This window comes from Hyperoodon ampullatus, assembly GCF_949752795.1.
Source record: "Hyperoodon ampullatus genome assembly, chromosome: 4".
In the NCBI taxonomy this organism is placed as follows: Eukaryota; Metazoa; Chordata; class Mammalia; order Artiodactyla; family Ziphiidae; genus Hyperoodon; species Hyperoodon ampullatus.
The window spans coordinates 87,060,822-87,077,330 of NC_136917.1; the positions used below are offsets into that span (position 1 = coordinate 87,060,822).

At 37.7% G+C, this 16,509-nt stretch overlaps 1 protein-coding gene across 1 annotated transcript in view; it reads right to left on the reverse strand.

Moving 5' to 3' along the window:
* The window catches only part of FER (FER tyrosine kinase), a gene marked incomplete at both ends in the record, with an annotated part of 430,653 nt that overhangs the window by 381,268 nt on the left and 32,876 nt on the right, over nucleotides 1-16,509 (reverse strand). The window contains 1 exon segment of the mRNA XM_079702183.1: nucleotides 13,164-13,337. Coding sequence (XP_079558309.1) covers nucleotides 13,164-13,337 — 174 coding nt within the window.

The following is a 16,509-nucleotide window of genomic DNA, read 5'->3' on the forward strand; positions in this document are numbered from 1 at the left end:
TATGGTGTTATGGAGTCTCTAATATAATTCTTTTACATATAGCTGTCCAGTTTTCCCAGCACCACTTATTGAAGAGGCTGTCTTTTCTCCACTGTATATTCTTGCCTCCTTTATCAGAGATGAGGTGACCATAAGTGCAAGGGTTCATCTCTGAGCTTTCTATCGTGTTCCATTGATCTATATTTCTCTTTTTGTGCCAGTACCATACTGTCTTGATTACTGTAGCTTTGCAGTATAGTCTGAAGTCAGGGAGCCTGATTCCTCCAGCTCCATTTTTCGCTCTCAAGATTGCTTTGGCTGTACGGGGTCTTTTGTGTTTCCATACAAATTGTGAAATTTTTTTGTTCCAGTTCTGTGAAAAATGCCAGTGTTACTTTGATAGAGATTGAATTGAATCCGTAGATTTCTTTGGGTAGTATAGTCATTTTCAAAATGTTGATTCTTCCAATCCAAGAACATGGTATATCTCTCCATCTATGTGTATCATCTTTAACTTCTTTCATCAGTGTCTTATCATCTTCTGCATACAGGTCTTTTGTCTCCTTAGGTAGGCTTATTCCTGGATATTCTATTCTTTTTGTTGCAATGGTAAATTGGAGCGTTTTCTTAATTTCACTTTCAGATTTTTCATCATTAGTGTAGAGGAATGCAAGAGATTTCTGTGCATTAATTTGGTATCCTGCTACTTTACCAAATTAATTGATTAGCTGTAGTAGTTTTCTGGTAGCATCTTTAGGATTCTCTATGTATAGTATCATGTCATCTGCAAACAGTGACAAATTGACTTCTTCTTTTCTCATTTGGATTCCTTTTATTTCTTTTTCTTCTCTGATTGCTGTGGCTAAACTTCCAAAACTATGTTGAATACTACTGGTGGGAGTGGGCAACACTGTCTTGGTCCTGATCTAAGTGGAAATGGTTTCATATTTTCAACATTGAGGACGATGTTGGCTGTGGGTTTTTCATATATGGCCTTTATTATATTGAGGAAAGTTCCCGCTATGCCTACTTTCTGGAGTGTTTTTATCATAAGTGGGTGTTGAATTTTCTCGAAAGCTTTCTCTGCATCTATTGAGATGATCATATGGTTTTACTCCTTCAATTTGTTAATATGGTGTATCACATTAATTGATTTGCATATATTGAAGAATCCTTGCATTCCTGGGATAAATCCCACTTGATCATGGTGTATGACCCTTTTAATGTGTTGCTGGATTCTGTTTGCTAGCATTTTGTTGAAGATTTTTGCATCTATGTTCATCAGTGATATTGGCCTGTAGTTTTCTTTCTTTGTGACATCTTTGTCTGGTTTTGGTATCAGAGTGATGGTGGCCTCATAGAATGAGTTTGGGAGTGTCACTCCCTCCGCTATATTTTGGAAGAGTTTGAGAAGGATAGGTGTTAGCTCTTCTCTAAATGTTTGATAGAATTCACCTGTGAAGCCATCTGGTCCTGGGCTTTTGTTTATTGGAAGATTTTAAATCACAGTTTCAATTTCAGTGCTTGTGATTGGTCTGCTCATATTTTCTATTTCTTCCTGGTTCAGTCTCGGAAGGTTGTGCATTTCTAATAATTTGTCCATTTCTTCCAGGTTGTCCATCTTATTGGCATAGAGTTGCTTGTAGTAATCTCCTATGATCCATTGTATTTCTGCAGTGTCACTTGTTACTTCTCCTTTTTCATTACTAATTCTATTGATCTGAGTCTTCTCCCTTTTTTTCCTGATGAGTCTGGCTAACGGTTTATCAATTTTGTTTATCTTCTCAAAGAATCAGCTTTTACTTTTATTGATCTTTCTATCGTTTCCTTCATTTCTTTTTCATTTTTTTCTGATCTGATCTTTATGACTTATTTCCTTCTGCTAACTTTTGGGGTTTTTTGTTCTTCTTTCTCTAATTGCTTTAGGTGTAAGGTTAGGTTATTTGAGATTTTTCTTGTTTCTTAAGGTAGGATTGTATTGCTATAAACGTAGCTCTTAGAACTGCTTTTGCTGCATCGCATAGGGTCATCATGTTTTCATTGTCATTTGTTTCTAGGTATTTTTTTATTTCTTCTTTGATTTTTTCGGTGATCACTTGGTATTAAGTAGTGTATTGTTTAGCCTCCTTGTGTCTGTATTTTTTACAGATGCTTTCCTGTAATTGATATCTAGTCTCATACCATTGTGGCTGGAAAAGATACTTGATATGATTTCAATTTTCTTAAATTTACCAAGGCTTGATTTGTGTCCCAAGATAGGATCTATCCTGGAGAATGTTCCATGAGCACTTGAGAAAAATGTGTATTCTGTTGTTTTTGGATGCAATGTCCTATAAATATCAATTAAGTCCATCTTGTTTAATGTATCATTTAGCTTGTGTTTCCTTATTTATTTTCATTTTGGATGATCTGTCCATTGGTGAAAGTGGGGTGTTAACGTCCCCTACTATGATTGTGTTACTGTCAATTTCCCCTTTTATGGCTGTTAGTATTTGGCTTATGTATTGAGGTGCTCCTATGTTGGGTGCATAAATATTTACACTTGTTATATCTTCTTCTTAGATTGTTCCCTTGATCATTATGTAGTGTCATTCTTTGTCTCTTGTAATAGTCTTTGTTTTAAAGTATATTTTGTCTGATATGAGAATTGCTACTCCAGCTTTCTTTTGATTTCCATTTGCATAGAATATCTTTTTCTATCCCCTCACTTGCAGTCTGTATGTGTCCCTAGGTCTGAAGTGGGTCTCTTGTACACAGCATATATACGGGTCTTGTTTTAATATCCATTCAGCCAGTCTATGTCTTTTGCTTGGAGCACTTAATCCATTTACATTTACGGTAATTATTGATATGTACGTTCGTTCCTATTACCATTTTCTTAATTGTTTTGGGTTTGTTATTGTAGGTCTTTTCCTTCTCTTGTTTTTCCTGCCTAGAGAAGTTCCTTTAGCATGTGTTGTAAAGCTGGTTTGGTGGTGCTGAATTCTCTTAGCTTTTGCTTGTCTGTAAAGGTTTTAATTTCTCCATGAAATCTGAATGAGATCCTTGCTGGCTAGAGTAATCTTGGTTGTAGGTTTTTCCCCTTCATCACTTTAAATATGTCCTGCCACTCCCTTCTGGCTTGCAGAGTTTCTGCTGAAAGATCAGCTGTTAACCTCATGAGGATTCCCTTGTATGTTGTTTGTTGTTTTTCCCTTGCTGCTTTTAATATTTTTTCTTTGTATTTAATTTTTGATAGTTTGATTAATATGTGTCTTGTCATGTTTCTCCTTGGATTTATCCTGTATGGGACTCTCTGTGCTTCCTGGAGTTGATTGACTATTTGCTTTCCCATATTAGGGAAGTTTTCAACTATAATCTCTTCAAATATTTTTTCAGTCCCTTTCTTTTTGTCTTCTTCTGGCACCCCTATAATTCAAATGTTGGTGCATTTCATGTTGTCCAGAGGTCTCTGAGACTGTCCTCAATTCTTCTCATTCTTTTTTCTTTATTCTGCTCTGCAGTAGTTATTTCCACTATTTTACCTTCCACGTCACTTATCCGTTCTTCTGCCTCAGTTATTCCGCTGTTGAGCCCCTCAAGAGAATTTTTTGTTTCATTTATTGTGTTGCTCATCACTGTTTGTTTGCTCTTTAGTTTTTCTAGGTCCTTGTTAAACGTTTCTTGTATTTTCTCCATTCTATTTCCAAAATTTTGGATCATCTTTACTATCATTATTCTGAATTCTTTTTCAGGTAGACTGCCTATTTCCTCTTCATTTGTTTGGTCTGGTGGGTTTTACCTTTCTCCTTCATATGCTGTGTGTTTCTCTGTCTTGTCATTTTGTTTAACTTACTGTGTTTGGGGTCTCCTTTTCACAGGTGCAGGTTCATAGTTCCTGCTGTTTTTGGTGTGTGCCCCCAGTGGCTAAGGTTAGTTCCGTAGGTTGTGTACACTTCCTGGTGGAGGGGACTAGTGCCTGTGTTCTGGTGGATGAGCCTGGATCTTGTCTTTCTGGTGGGCAGGTCCACATCTGGTGGTGTGTTTTGGGGTGTCTATGGCCTTATTATGATTTTAGGCAGCCTCTCTGCCAGTTGGTGGGGTTGTGTTCCTGTCTTGCTCGTTGTTTGCCATAGGGTGTCCAGCACTGTAGCTTGCTGGTCATTGAGTGGAGCTGGGTCTTGGCGTTGACATGGAGATCTCTGGGAGATTTTCGCCATTTGATATTACGTGGATTTGGGAGGTTTCTTGTCGACCAACGTCATGAACTTGGCTCTCCCATCTCAGAGGCACAGCCCTGAAGCCTGGCTGGAGCACAAGACCCTGTCATCCACACGGCTCAGAATAAAGGGGAGAAAAAAAAAAGAAAGAAAAAAAAGAAAGAAAAAAAGAAGATAAAATAAAATAAAGTTATTAAAATAAAAAATTATTTTTAAAAAAAAGAAAGAAGAGAGCAACCAAACCAAAAAATAAATCCACCAATGATAACAAGCGCTAAAAACTATACTTAAAAAAAAAAAAAAAAAACACAGACAGAACCCTAGGCCAAATGGTAAAAGCAAAGCTGTACAGACAAAATCACACAGAGTAGCATACACATACACACTCACAAAAAGAGAAAAAGGGAAAAATATATACATATATATATCGTTGCTCCCAAAGTCCACCGCCTCAATTTTGGGATGATGTGTTGTCTATTCAGGTATTCCACAGATGCACGGTACATCAAGTTGATTGTGGAGATTTAATCTGCTGCTCCTGAGACTGCTCAAGAGATTTCCCTTTCTCTTCTTTGTTCGCACAGCTCCTGGGGCTCAGCTTTGGATTTGACCTTGCCTCTGCATGTAGGTCACCTGAGGGTGTCTGTTCTTCGCTCAGACAGGACGGGGTTAAAGGAGCAGCTGCTTCAGGGGCTCTGGCTCACTCCGGCCAGGGGGAGGGAGGGGTACGGAATGCAGGGCAAGCCTGCTACGGCAGAGGCCAGCATGGTGTTGCACCAGCCTGAGGCGCACCATGCGTTCTACCGGGGAAGTTCTCCCTGGATCATGGGACCATGGCAGTGGCGGGCTGCACAAGCTCCCAGGAGGGGAGGTGTGGATAGTGACCTGTTCTTGCACACAGGCTTCTTGGTGATGGCAGCAGCAGCCTTAGCGTCTCATGCCTGTCTCTGGGGTCCGTGCTGATAGCCGCAGTTCAGGCCCGTCTCTGGAGCTCCTTTAAGCGGCGCTCTTAATCCCCCCTCCTCATCACCAGGAAACAAAGAGGCAAGGAAAAGTCTCTTGCCACTTCAGCAGCTCCAGACTTTTTCCCAGACTCCCTCCTGGCTAGCTGTGGCACACTAGCCCCCTTCAGGCTGTGTTCACGCAGCCAACCCCAGTCCTCTCCCTGGGATCTGACCTCGGAAGCCAGAGCCTCAGCTCCCAGCCCCCACCCTCCCGGTGGGTGAACAGACAAGCCTCTCAGGCTGGTGAGTGCTGGTCAGCACCAATCCTCTTTGCAGGAATCTCTCCGCTTTGCCCTCTGCACCCCGGTTGCTGCGCTTTCCTCCATGGCTCCGAAGCTTCCCCTCCTCCGCCACCTGCAGTCTCCGCCCGTGAGACTAGGGGCTTCCTAGTGTGTGGAAACCTTTCCTCCTTCACAGCTCCCTCCCACTGGTGCAGGTCCCGTCCCTATTCTTTTGTCTCTGCTTTTTCTTTTTTCCCTACCCAAGTACCTGGGGAGTTTCTTGCCTTTTGGGAGGTCTGAGGTCTTCTGCCAGCATTCAGTAGGTGTTCTGTAGGAGTTTTGTTCCACATGTAGATGTACTTCTGATGTATTTGTGGGGAGGAAGGTGATCTCCACGTCTTACTCTTCTGCCATCTTGAAGCTCTCCCCGATTACTGTGTCTTTATGATGAGTCTTGAAGTCATGGTAGTGTCAGTTCTCCAATTTTGTTCTTCTCCTTCAATATTCTGTTGGCTATTCTGGGTCTTTTGTTTCCCCATATAAATTTTAGAATCAATTTGGCATTTGCCGAGATTTTGATTGGGACTCTGATGAATCTATAGTTCAAATTAGGAATAATTTATATCTTGACAACACTGAGGTTTCTCATCCACAAACATGGGATATCTCTACAATTATTTCTTCTTTGATTTCTCTCATCAGAGTTCTGTCATTGTCCTCCTATAGATCTTGTACATATTTTGATATTTGTTAACCTAAGTATTTCATTTTCTGAGGTTCTAATGTAAATGGTACTGTGTTTTTAATTTCATATTCCACCTGTTCATTGTTAATATATAGGGAAGTGATTGACTTCTGTATGCTAACACTGTATCCTGCAAACTTGCTATAACTGCTTATTAGTTCCAAGAGTTTTTTGCTGATTGTCTTGGATCAACAACCATGTCATCTGTAAACAAAGACAGCTTTCTTTCTTCATTCCCAATCTGTACACATTTTATTTCTTTTTCTTGCCTTGTTTCATTAGCTAAGATTTCCAGTATTATGTTGACAAGCATTGGTAAGGGCAGACATCCTTCCCTTGCTCCTGATCTTAGTGGGAAAGTTATGAGTTTCTCACAACTAAGGATGATGTTAGCTATAAGATTTTTGTAGATATCTTTTATCAAGTTGAGGAAGTTCCCCTTTATTCCTCATTTACTAAGAACCAACCCAACTGGTGTTGGATTTTGTCAAATGCTTTTTCTGCATCTATTCATATGCTCATGAAATTTTTCTTTTTTCATTTCCTGATATAATAGATTCCATTAATTGATTTTCAAATATCGAACCAGCCTTTCACACCTGAAAAAAATTCCACTTGGTCAAAGTGTATAAATTCTTTTTCTACACTGTTGGATTTTATTTCTTCATAGTTTATTAAGGATTTTTGAATCTATGTTCATAATAGATATTGGTCTGTTGTTTCCTTTTCTTCTAATGTCTTTGTGTGCTTTTGGTGTTGGGTAATGCTGGCCTCACAGAATGGAGTTAGGAAGCTCCTCTCTGTTTCTTTTTCTGAAATAGTTTGTAGAGAATTGGTAGTATAATTTCTTCCTTAAATGTTTAATAGAATTCACCAATGAACCCATCTGAGTCTGAAGCCATCTGAGCCTGGTGCTTTCTGTTTTGGAAGGTTATTAATTATTGATTCAATTACTTTAATAGATATGTGCCTATTGATTGTCTATTTCTTCTTATGTGAGTTTTAGCAGACTGTGTCCTTCAAGGCTTTGGCCCATTTCTCCCAGGTTATCAAACTTACGGACATAGAGGGGGTTTTTTGTTTTTTGTTTTTTAACATTTTTATTGAAATATAATTGATTTACAATGGTGTGTTAGTTTCTGCTTTTTAATGAAGTGAATCAATTATACCTATACATATACATATACCCCCATATCTCTTCCCTCTTGCATCTCCCTCCCTCCCACCCTCCCTATCCCACCCTTCTAGCTGGTCACAAAGCACTGAGCTGATCTCCCTGTGCTATGCGACTGCTTCCCACTAGCTATCAATTTTACAATTGGCAGTGTATATATACACTACCACTCTCCATATATACACTACCACTCTCTCACTTTGTAACAGCTTACCCTTCCCCCTCCCGATGTCCTCAAGTCCATTTTCTAGTAGGTCTGCATCTTTATTCCTGTCTTGCCCCTAGGTTCTTCATGACCTTTTTTTTTTTTTAAGATTCCATATATATGTGTTAGCATACAGTATTTGTTTTTCTCTTTCTGACTTACTTCACTCTGTATGACAGACTCTAGGTCCATCCACCTCACTACAAATAACTCAATTTCATTCCTTTTTATGGCTGAGTAATATCCCATTGTATATATGTGACACATCTTCTTTATCCATTCATCTGTCAATGGACACTTAGGTTGCTTCCATGTCCTGGCTATTGTAAATAGAGTTGCAATGAACACTGTGGTACATGACTCTTTTTTGGGTTGTTTTTTTTTTTTTTTTTTTTTGTGGTACACAGGCCTCTCACTGTTGTGGCCTCTCCCATTGCGGAGCACAGGCTCCAGAAGTGCAGGCCCAGCAGCCATGGCTCACAGGCCCAGCTGCTCCACGGCATGTGGGATCTTCCCAGACCAGGGCACGAACCCATGTCCCCTGCATTGGCAGGCGGACTCTCAACCACTGCACCACCAGGGAAACCCATACATGACTCTTTTTGAATTAGGACATAGAGTTTTTAAAAAGTAGTCCTTCATTATCCTTTTAATATCCACAGGATATGTATCTTTCACTTCTGATATTAGTAATTTGTACCCACACTGGGTTTTTGTTAGCCTGGCTAGAGGCTTACTGATTTTATTCTTCTCAAAGAACCAGATTTTGGTTTTGTTGACTTTATTAGTTTCATGTTTTCATTTTCATTGAGTTCTGCTCTAATTTTCATTATTTCTTTTCTTCTGTGTACTTTGGATTCAATTGCTCTTCTTTTTCTATTGTCCTAAGGTGGAAGCTCAGATGATTGATTTTAGATCTTTCTTCTTTTCCAACAAATGCATTCAATGCTATAAATTTCCTTCTAAGCACTGCTTGTGTTGTATCCCACAAATTTTGATAAGTTTTGTTTTCAAGTTCATTTCGTTCAAAATATCTTTAAATTTTTCTTGAGATTTCTTCCTTGATCTACGTGTTGTTTAGAAGTATGCTGTTTAATCTCCAAGTATTTGGGGATTTTCCAGCTATCTTTCTGTTACTGATTTCTAGTTTATTTCCACTGTGGTCTCAGAGAAGACAATGTATGAACTCTATTTTTTAAAATTTATTAAGGTGTGATTTATGACCTAGAATGTGGTCTATCTTGTTGAATCATCCAATGTGAGCTTGCGAAGAATGTGTATTCTCCTGCTGTTGGATGAAGTAGTCTATAGATGTTCCTTATATCTAGTTGATAAATGATATTATTAAGTTCAACTCTGTCCTTACTGATTTTCTGCCTTCTGCATCTGTCCATTTCTGATGGGGGGTGGGGAGGGTGCTGAAATCTCCAACTATAATAGAGGTTCATCCATTTCTCCTTACAATTCTAACACTTTTTGCAGTTCTATCAGTATTTTGATGCTATGTTGTTAGGCACGTACATGTTAAGGATTACAGTGTCTTCCTGGAGAACTGACCCCTTCAACATTATGTAATTCCCCTTTTTATCCCTGACAAATTTCTTTACTTTGAAGTCTGTCCTGTCTGCAATTAATATAGCTACTCCCACTTTCTTTCGATTAGGGTTAGTATGGTATATCTTTTTCCATCCATTTACTATTAATCTATATGTGTCTTTATATATAAAGTGGGTTTCTTGTAGGCAACATACAGTTGTGTCTTGTTTTTTGATCCATTCTGACAATATCTGTATTTTAATTGGTTCATAAAGACCACTGACCTTCAAAGTAATTATTGATATACTTGGATTAGTATCTACCACATTTGTTACTGCTTCCTATTTGTTACCCTTATTAGTTGTTCCAATTTTTGTCTTCCACTATTTTTTTGTCTTTGTGGTTTTAATTGAGTATTTTATGTGATTCTATTCTCTATCATTTCTTAGCATACTAGGTATACTTCTTTTTTTTTGCTTTTTTTAGTGGCTGCCCTAGAGTTTGCAACATACATTTATAACTAATCCACTCCTACTTTCAAATAACAATATACCACTTCATGCACAGTGTAAATACCTTACAATAACAAAATAATCCTAATTCCTCCTTCCCATCCCAAGTATTATGGCTGTCACTCATTTCACTTATATATAAGCATACATAAAAATATGTACACACACACAGGATATATACATGAGTGTACATAATCAAATACATTGTTGCTATTATTGTTTTCAGTAAACCATTATCCATTAAATCAATTAAGAATGAGAAAAATAAAAGTTTTCATTTTATCTTCACTCATTCTTTCCCCAATGCTCTTTCCCTCTCTATGTAGATCCAAGTTTCTGACCTATATCATACTATCCTTCTCAGTCTATTGGCAACAAATTCCATCAATTTTTGTTTGTCTGACAAAGACTATTTCTCCTTCACTTTTGAGGGATACTTTCACAGGGTTCAGAATTCTAGGTTTATGAGGGGGGTTTTCATCATTCATTCTGCTTAGTGTTCTCTGAGCTTCCTGGATCTGTCATTTGGTGTCTGACATTAATTTGGGGAAATTCTCAGTCATTATTGTTTCAAAAATTTCTTCTATTCCTCAGTCCCTTTCTTCTCCTTCTGGTATTCCCTTATATGTATGTTACATCTTTTGTAGTGGTCCCAAAATTCTTGAATATGCTCTTTACTTTTTATTTTCAGTCTTTGTTCTCTTTGCTTTTCACTTTTAGAGATTTCTATTGATATAAACTCAAGTTCAGAGATTCTTTCTTCAGTTGTGTCCAGTCTCCTTATAAGCCAGTCAAAGTCATTCTTCATTTCTGTTATAATGTTACTGAACGCTAGAATCTCTTCTTGGTCCTTGCTTAGGATTTCTATCTTCCTGCTTACATTGCCCATCTGTTCTTGTATGCTGCCTACTTTACTCATTAGAGCTCTTAGCTCATTATTAATAGTTGCTTTAAATTCCCAGTCTGATAATTCCAAGATCCCTGCCATGTCTGGTTCTGATGCTTGCTCTGTCTCTTCCAATTGTGTTTCCTGCCTCTTGGTATGCTTTGTCTCTTTCTTCTTATCAGGTATAATGTACTGGGTAAAAGGAACTGAGGTAAACAGGCCTGTACTAATGTGGTGATAAGTTGTCAAGGAAGGAGAAGCATTTTATAGCCCTCTGATTAGGTCTTGGTCTTTCACTGAGCCTGTGCCTCTGGACTGTGAACTTCACATGTACTTCTCAGTCCCCACCCCGCCTTACATGGGACAGGATGGCTAGAGTGGGCTGGAGTTGGGTACTTCCCTTCCCCCAGGTCAGTTCGGTTCTGGCTAAACAGTTTGTCCTGAAAACAGACCTTGTTAAAAACAGAATGCTCTAGCATATGTCAAAATTATTCCTTTTCCTCTGCCACTATCAGGATCATAAAATTTTTTTTCATCCTCTATTCTCTGTGAGAACCTCATAGGGATTTGGGAGGCAAAATTCACAAGTGTGAAGGCCCCTCAATGAGTGGGTCCTCCTGGAGTTTTTAACCCTCAGAAATGTCCTCACTGAACTTCCAGAATTTGTCAGTTACAGTTCAGGTTTTTCTACAACCAACAATGGTTCCCGAGACCACTGCTGCTCTGATAAGTTGTGATTCTCTGTATTCGTTTGTCAGTCTCTCCAACTGGAGGGGGGGGGGGCAGTCATCTGCTCTGTGACCTACTTTCTCTAATGGATCTAAGAAGAGTTGTTGATTTTTCAGTTTGTTCAGCTTTTTACTTGTTGTTAGGATGGAGGGACAACTTCCAAACTTCTAACATGCTGGTCTGGAAACTAGAAGTCTTAACTTTTGAACTTGCTAAACAACCAATTCACTATTCGGCAAACTGGCAATTTTTTGGGGGGCGGGGAGGGGCTACATTGGGTCTTCATTGCTGCGCGCAGGCTTTCTCTAGTTGTGTCCAGAGGGGGCTACTCTTTGTTGCAGTGCACTGGCTTCCCATTGTAGTGGCTTCTCTTGCTGCGGAGCATGGGCTCTAGGCACACAGGCTTCAGTAGCAGCACACAGGCTCAGTAGTTGTGGCTCGCGGGCTCTAGAGCACAGGCTCAGTAGTTGTGGCACATGGGCTTAGCTGCTCCGTGGCATGTGGGATCTTCCTGGACCAGGGATCAAACCTGTGTCCCCTGCATTGGCAGGAAGCTTCTTAACCACTGCGCCACCAGGGAAGTCCCAAACAGGCAAATTAATAAAAAAAAGCAAGAATTTATACTACCTTACACCTCACGGCAACCAAATAGTTGATACAGGAAAAATTTTTATTGAAAAACTCCAGCTAACAATTGCATCAGGAATGACAGAAGTAAAATATTGCCATTTTACAACCTCCACTGAGCTAATGGATCTAAGTGGTGAATATGAAGTGTTTCTAAAACTATTAGGTGAAAGGCTGAAGAGAAACTTTTTTAATAGATTGACCAGGCTGGCAACACTGGAACCTATTGGTCAAGTTTAACATCAGAAAAAGATAAATGAGCAGACATTATATACGTCTTGATATGAAACAACAGGAAGTCTATACCAGCACCTATGATGTATCTTGCCCAAAATAAACAGCCAAAATCTTATCAAGCCTCTAGATCTAACTTCCAGTTTGCAAGAAAATTGGAGGATGAAGGAATATGTGAAACTGCATCACAAGATGCTAACAGCAAAATCCAAAATGAAGGAATTAAATGCTATAGACTAACTACGCAGTTTCTTCCACAAATAAATGGCATTTTAAAAGTGGGGTGGTGAGGGGAACCTAGAGATTAAGAGATTATTCAAATGCAACATATGAGCCAGGTTTGGATCATGATTCAAATGAAACAACTGTAAAAAACATTTAACAATCATTTGAGCATAGTCAGGATAATTAATAATATTAAGGAATTATTGTTATTTTAGGTGGGTTAATGATAACATAGTTTTTTTAAAAAGAGTACTTATTTTAGCAATATATACTAAAATATTTATGGATAAAATAATACCTGGAATTTTCTTTAAAATTATCCATTGTAGAAGAAAAGTAGGTGAGAGTATAGATGAAAAAAAAACAAAAACAAAAGAAAATATTGACTATGTGGATGGATAGGCCAATGGGAGTTCATTTAACTATTCTCTCTTCTGTACATCTGCAAATTTTCATAACAAAAGCCATTGTAAAAAGTTATCCAGAAGAGACAGACTCTGTGAAAAAAATTTAGAAATATTCCAACTAATTTATTTTGCCTATTTTTTATTATATGCATAGAATTACATGATGCAAATTAATTTTCTAAAAGCCTAAAAGAGCTATTTCAGTGAGTAAAAAATAAAAATTCTAAGTGATAAGAAAGCATTATATCATCGTTTAATTGGCAGCATTTTTTTCTTTCATGAGAGTATACAAAGTATCTTATAATCAATAATGTTGTATATTCAGTAAAAATAAGATACTACTTATTAGAGACACTGAAATCTACTTCTTGTCAGGAAATGGTGACTAAACAATTTTTAAAGTCAAACAAGATAAAGTATTTCAGTGAATTTAGAAATCAAATTAAATTAAAGAAAGAATTCCAGAACGGAAAGACAAACCTTGATCAGCTCTGCCTCTATCTGCTGATGAACACCTATATAACTCTTCTTCACCTGCTGCTTGTCTTTGATCATCATGGTGAGCCTGTGTAAGGGCCCAGAATTTAGGTCCTCTGCATGTGTCTTCATTATCCTACTAAGTTGTTCCGTCTGCTGAATCATAAGTAGCCAAGACTTTTTAAAAAATAAGAAATAAAATTAGCACTTGTATTAGAGGTTTCCACTTAGCTGTCTTCAGGAACTTTAAATATATAGTTTTACACAAATTATTACATTAATATAAAAATGGCAGGTTTCTGGCAATTATGCAAGGAGCTATATGAGTGGTTCATATTTAATATCTTTAAATTCAAGAACAAATGCTTCAAAATTCAGTAATCAGAGACTGCAGAATTCTAGGACAGGATTAAGGGACTCTGAGAAGCCACACTTGCAGTCTTCATTTTACCACTTCTTGTTTGTTTTTCAACACACTGATATATTGCTTCTGCCCAAACCATTCTATTGCCTCAGTAAGGTTAACACTTCCTAATGATCAAATGCAACAGAAATTTACCCATCTTCATTCTTAACCTGTTTCTCTGAGGCATCTGATTCTACTAACTCACTTCTTCCTGAAACCCTCTTTTTTGGTTTCTATGGCTTCTCATCTTCCAACATGCTGGCTTGCCTTCCTCCCTTCCTAAAAATTCCTTCTCAAACTTTATACCTGCTCTTCTTTTGCTGTCTATGTCTTAAATACTTGTATTCTCTACATTTCTATCTTAACTCTTTTCTTAATAAATACCATTAGTTCTCAATGGTTTTTCTAGCCCAACACATTTCCTCCATAGCAGACACACATAATGGTGGGTTTGGGACAAGTGGGCATATGGATACTGCTGGAAGAACAAGTCATCTGTTTTTAGACTTTCTAGCTTATAAATACTGAAAAAAAAGTAAAGGGAATGCTCTTCACCACAGGTCTTCAAAATTCTATTCAGAAACAGGTGTTGGAGACTTTCCATGGTCAGAGAGGATCCATGGTAAAGATACAAAAAATAGGCAAGGTATAGTTTCAGATATTTCACAAGAGTAATTTTCTACACTATTACCTTTGATCTGTGAATAAACAGAATTAATTGTTTCTGTTAGTAGTCCAAAATAATCCTAAATCAAAATTTAATAGGTAACTAAATCAAAAGTATAGCCTAAAGGAAGCAAATTCTTAGTCAGTCAGAACTCACCAGGGTCTAGCTTAGTAATCTTGTTTTTGATACACTGCAATATATGTTTCTTTAAAAAAGTAATCTTTGAGGACATTTCTTTAGGGAAAAAGATCATTTTTAGTTGTGAGATGCTATTATGAACATGAAATAAGACAGGTGGCCTATGAGCTCATCATATTTACTTTCAAATTCAAAAACCTCAGTACTAAGATGCTCTTGATACCACAAAGCCATTTAAAACTGATGTAGCTCCTCCATTAAAATATAAAATTTAACAAAGATGAAAACAAGAAAAACTATACAAATGTGGATTAAAAACATACTTTAAATTGCCCTAGTAATTCTTGGAGCTTTGCCTTTTTCATTTGATATTTTCACTCTAAAAAATACCATGTTAGGAGAACATTCTATAGCAGGTGCAGAATATTAAGGCTACCAAAAATAAAGTGAGAGGAATTAGTTTCTTTCTCAAAAAACAAATATTCTCTATCTTCAAAAAACAAATACTCCCTAAGTGCTTTGTAGCAATAAATTTTTGTGATTCTATGTAGGAGTCCTTGCAGCCTAGGGAGAAGCCTTCTTAGAAGCTAACATTAAAGATCACACAACTAGGTCAGATTGCCCTTCACCTCCCAGGAGGGCACATCTCATCCTGTCTAATAGCCCTGTTCACTGCAATCACTGTGCAAAGTCAAAACCTCCCAAGGTATATATTATCACCCCAACTGTCAATCCCATATTGCCCTCAATATCTCCTATTCTGACCCAGGACACTATCTATAGAATCCTGTACTCTCAAGAACTCTTGCTGTATGATTAGAAAACTCCTTATACTTCTTATCAGAACTTTCCATTTGTCTTCTATCTGTAACAAAAACCTGGCTTGATCCTACTAACAACAACCTAATACTGCTAATAAATATGCCCTCTCTTCCTAGAAGTCTCTGTTCTTCTGAAGCTCAAGTCACCCTTGCACATGAACAATCCATCAGAAACTCCTTCTGATTCTCCCTCCAAAATCTACCACAAATCTACCCATTTCTCTTCATATTCATTGCCACCCCTTTTGGAAGATATGATTATCTCTGGCTTAGACTGTTGCAGCACCTCCTAATTGGTGTCCTCTCTTCTACTCATGCTCCTTTCCAAACCATTTTCCTTAAAGTAGCAAAAGAAATTGTCATCTCCTGCATAAAATCCTACACTGGCTTTCCTTTTCATTTAAAGAAAAATCCAAACTTCCTTCTAAGACCTATAGTGTCTCAGATTATGTGTCCTCTGTCTATCCTTTCAACTTCTGTTTTGCCATTATCTACCCAGCTAAATAAGTTCTAGGAGCACTGGTCTTCCTTTAATTTCCTAAACATTCTCTCTTCCTAGGAGCTCATCCTCTCTTTCACATGGCAAGATCCACCTCTTCCTTTAGGAATCAGCTAAATCTCAGGTAGGTCTAATGCTTGCTATTCTTTATCTTAGCACTTAAAACAACTATTTATTTGTATGTATACTTTTTTTTAATGTCTCCCCAACTACAATGGAAGCTCCAAGAGGGTAGTACTGTGTCCCTTTGTTCACTATTTTAGGTATTCACTGTGATGCCTGAAATAATAGCTATCAAATATTCTTTGAAAGAAGGAAGGGAGAGAGGGAGGGAAGGAGGAACAAATGTAGAATAAAACCATGAAGTGAAAATATGCCATTAAAAGATTTTTTTAATAGTTTCAAACTAGAATTAGATAGCATAGAACAATGCCAATTATGATGGGGAAGGAAAATTAACAAGTCTATCTTCAACTGATAAAACAACAGAGGGATTAGAGCAGCACACAATGCAATAAGAAGCACTGGCCTAAAAGGAATGAGTGCAAGAAAATGTTTGGGTGGTGTATAACTCGAATTAGACGCATGGCTGGAATATTTCTTAAAAAGAGGGATGAGTAAAATGTTAACAGATGCTTAATAAAGAAACAAACAAACAGAAAAGATGCATTTCAACATTTATAATTAAACTGATATAGCACTTTGCAGATATGGCTCTTTAGTTCGGGCATAGCAGTGGCCAAAGCATAGATAAATTATTTGTTGATTAGGATAATTTGTGGAAGATAATTCCTTGTAACCTAATAAACAAAATACTC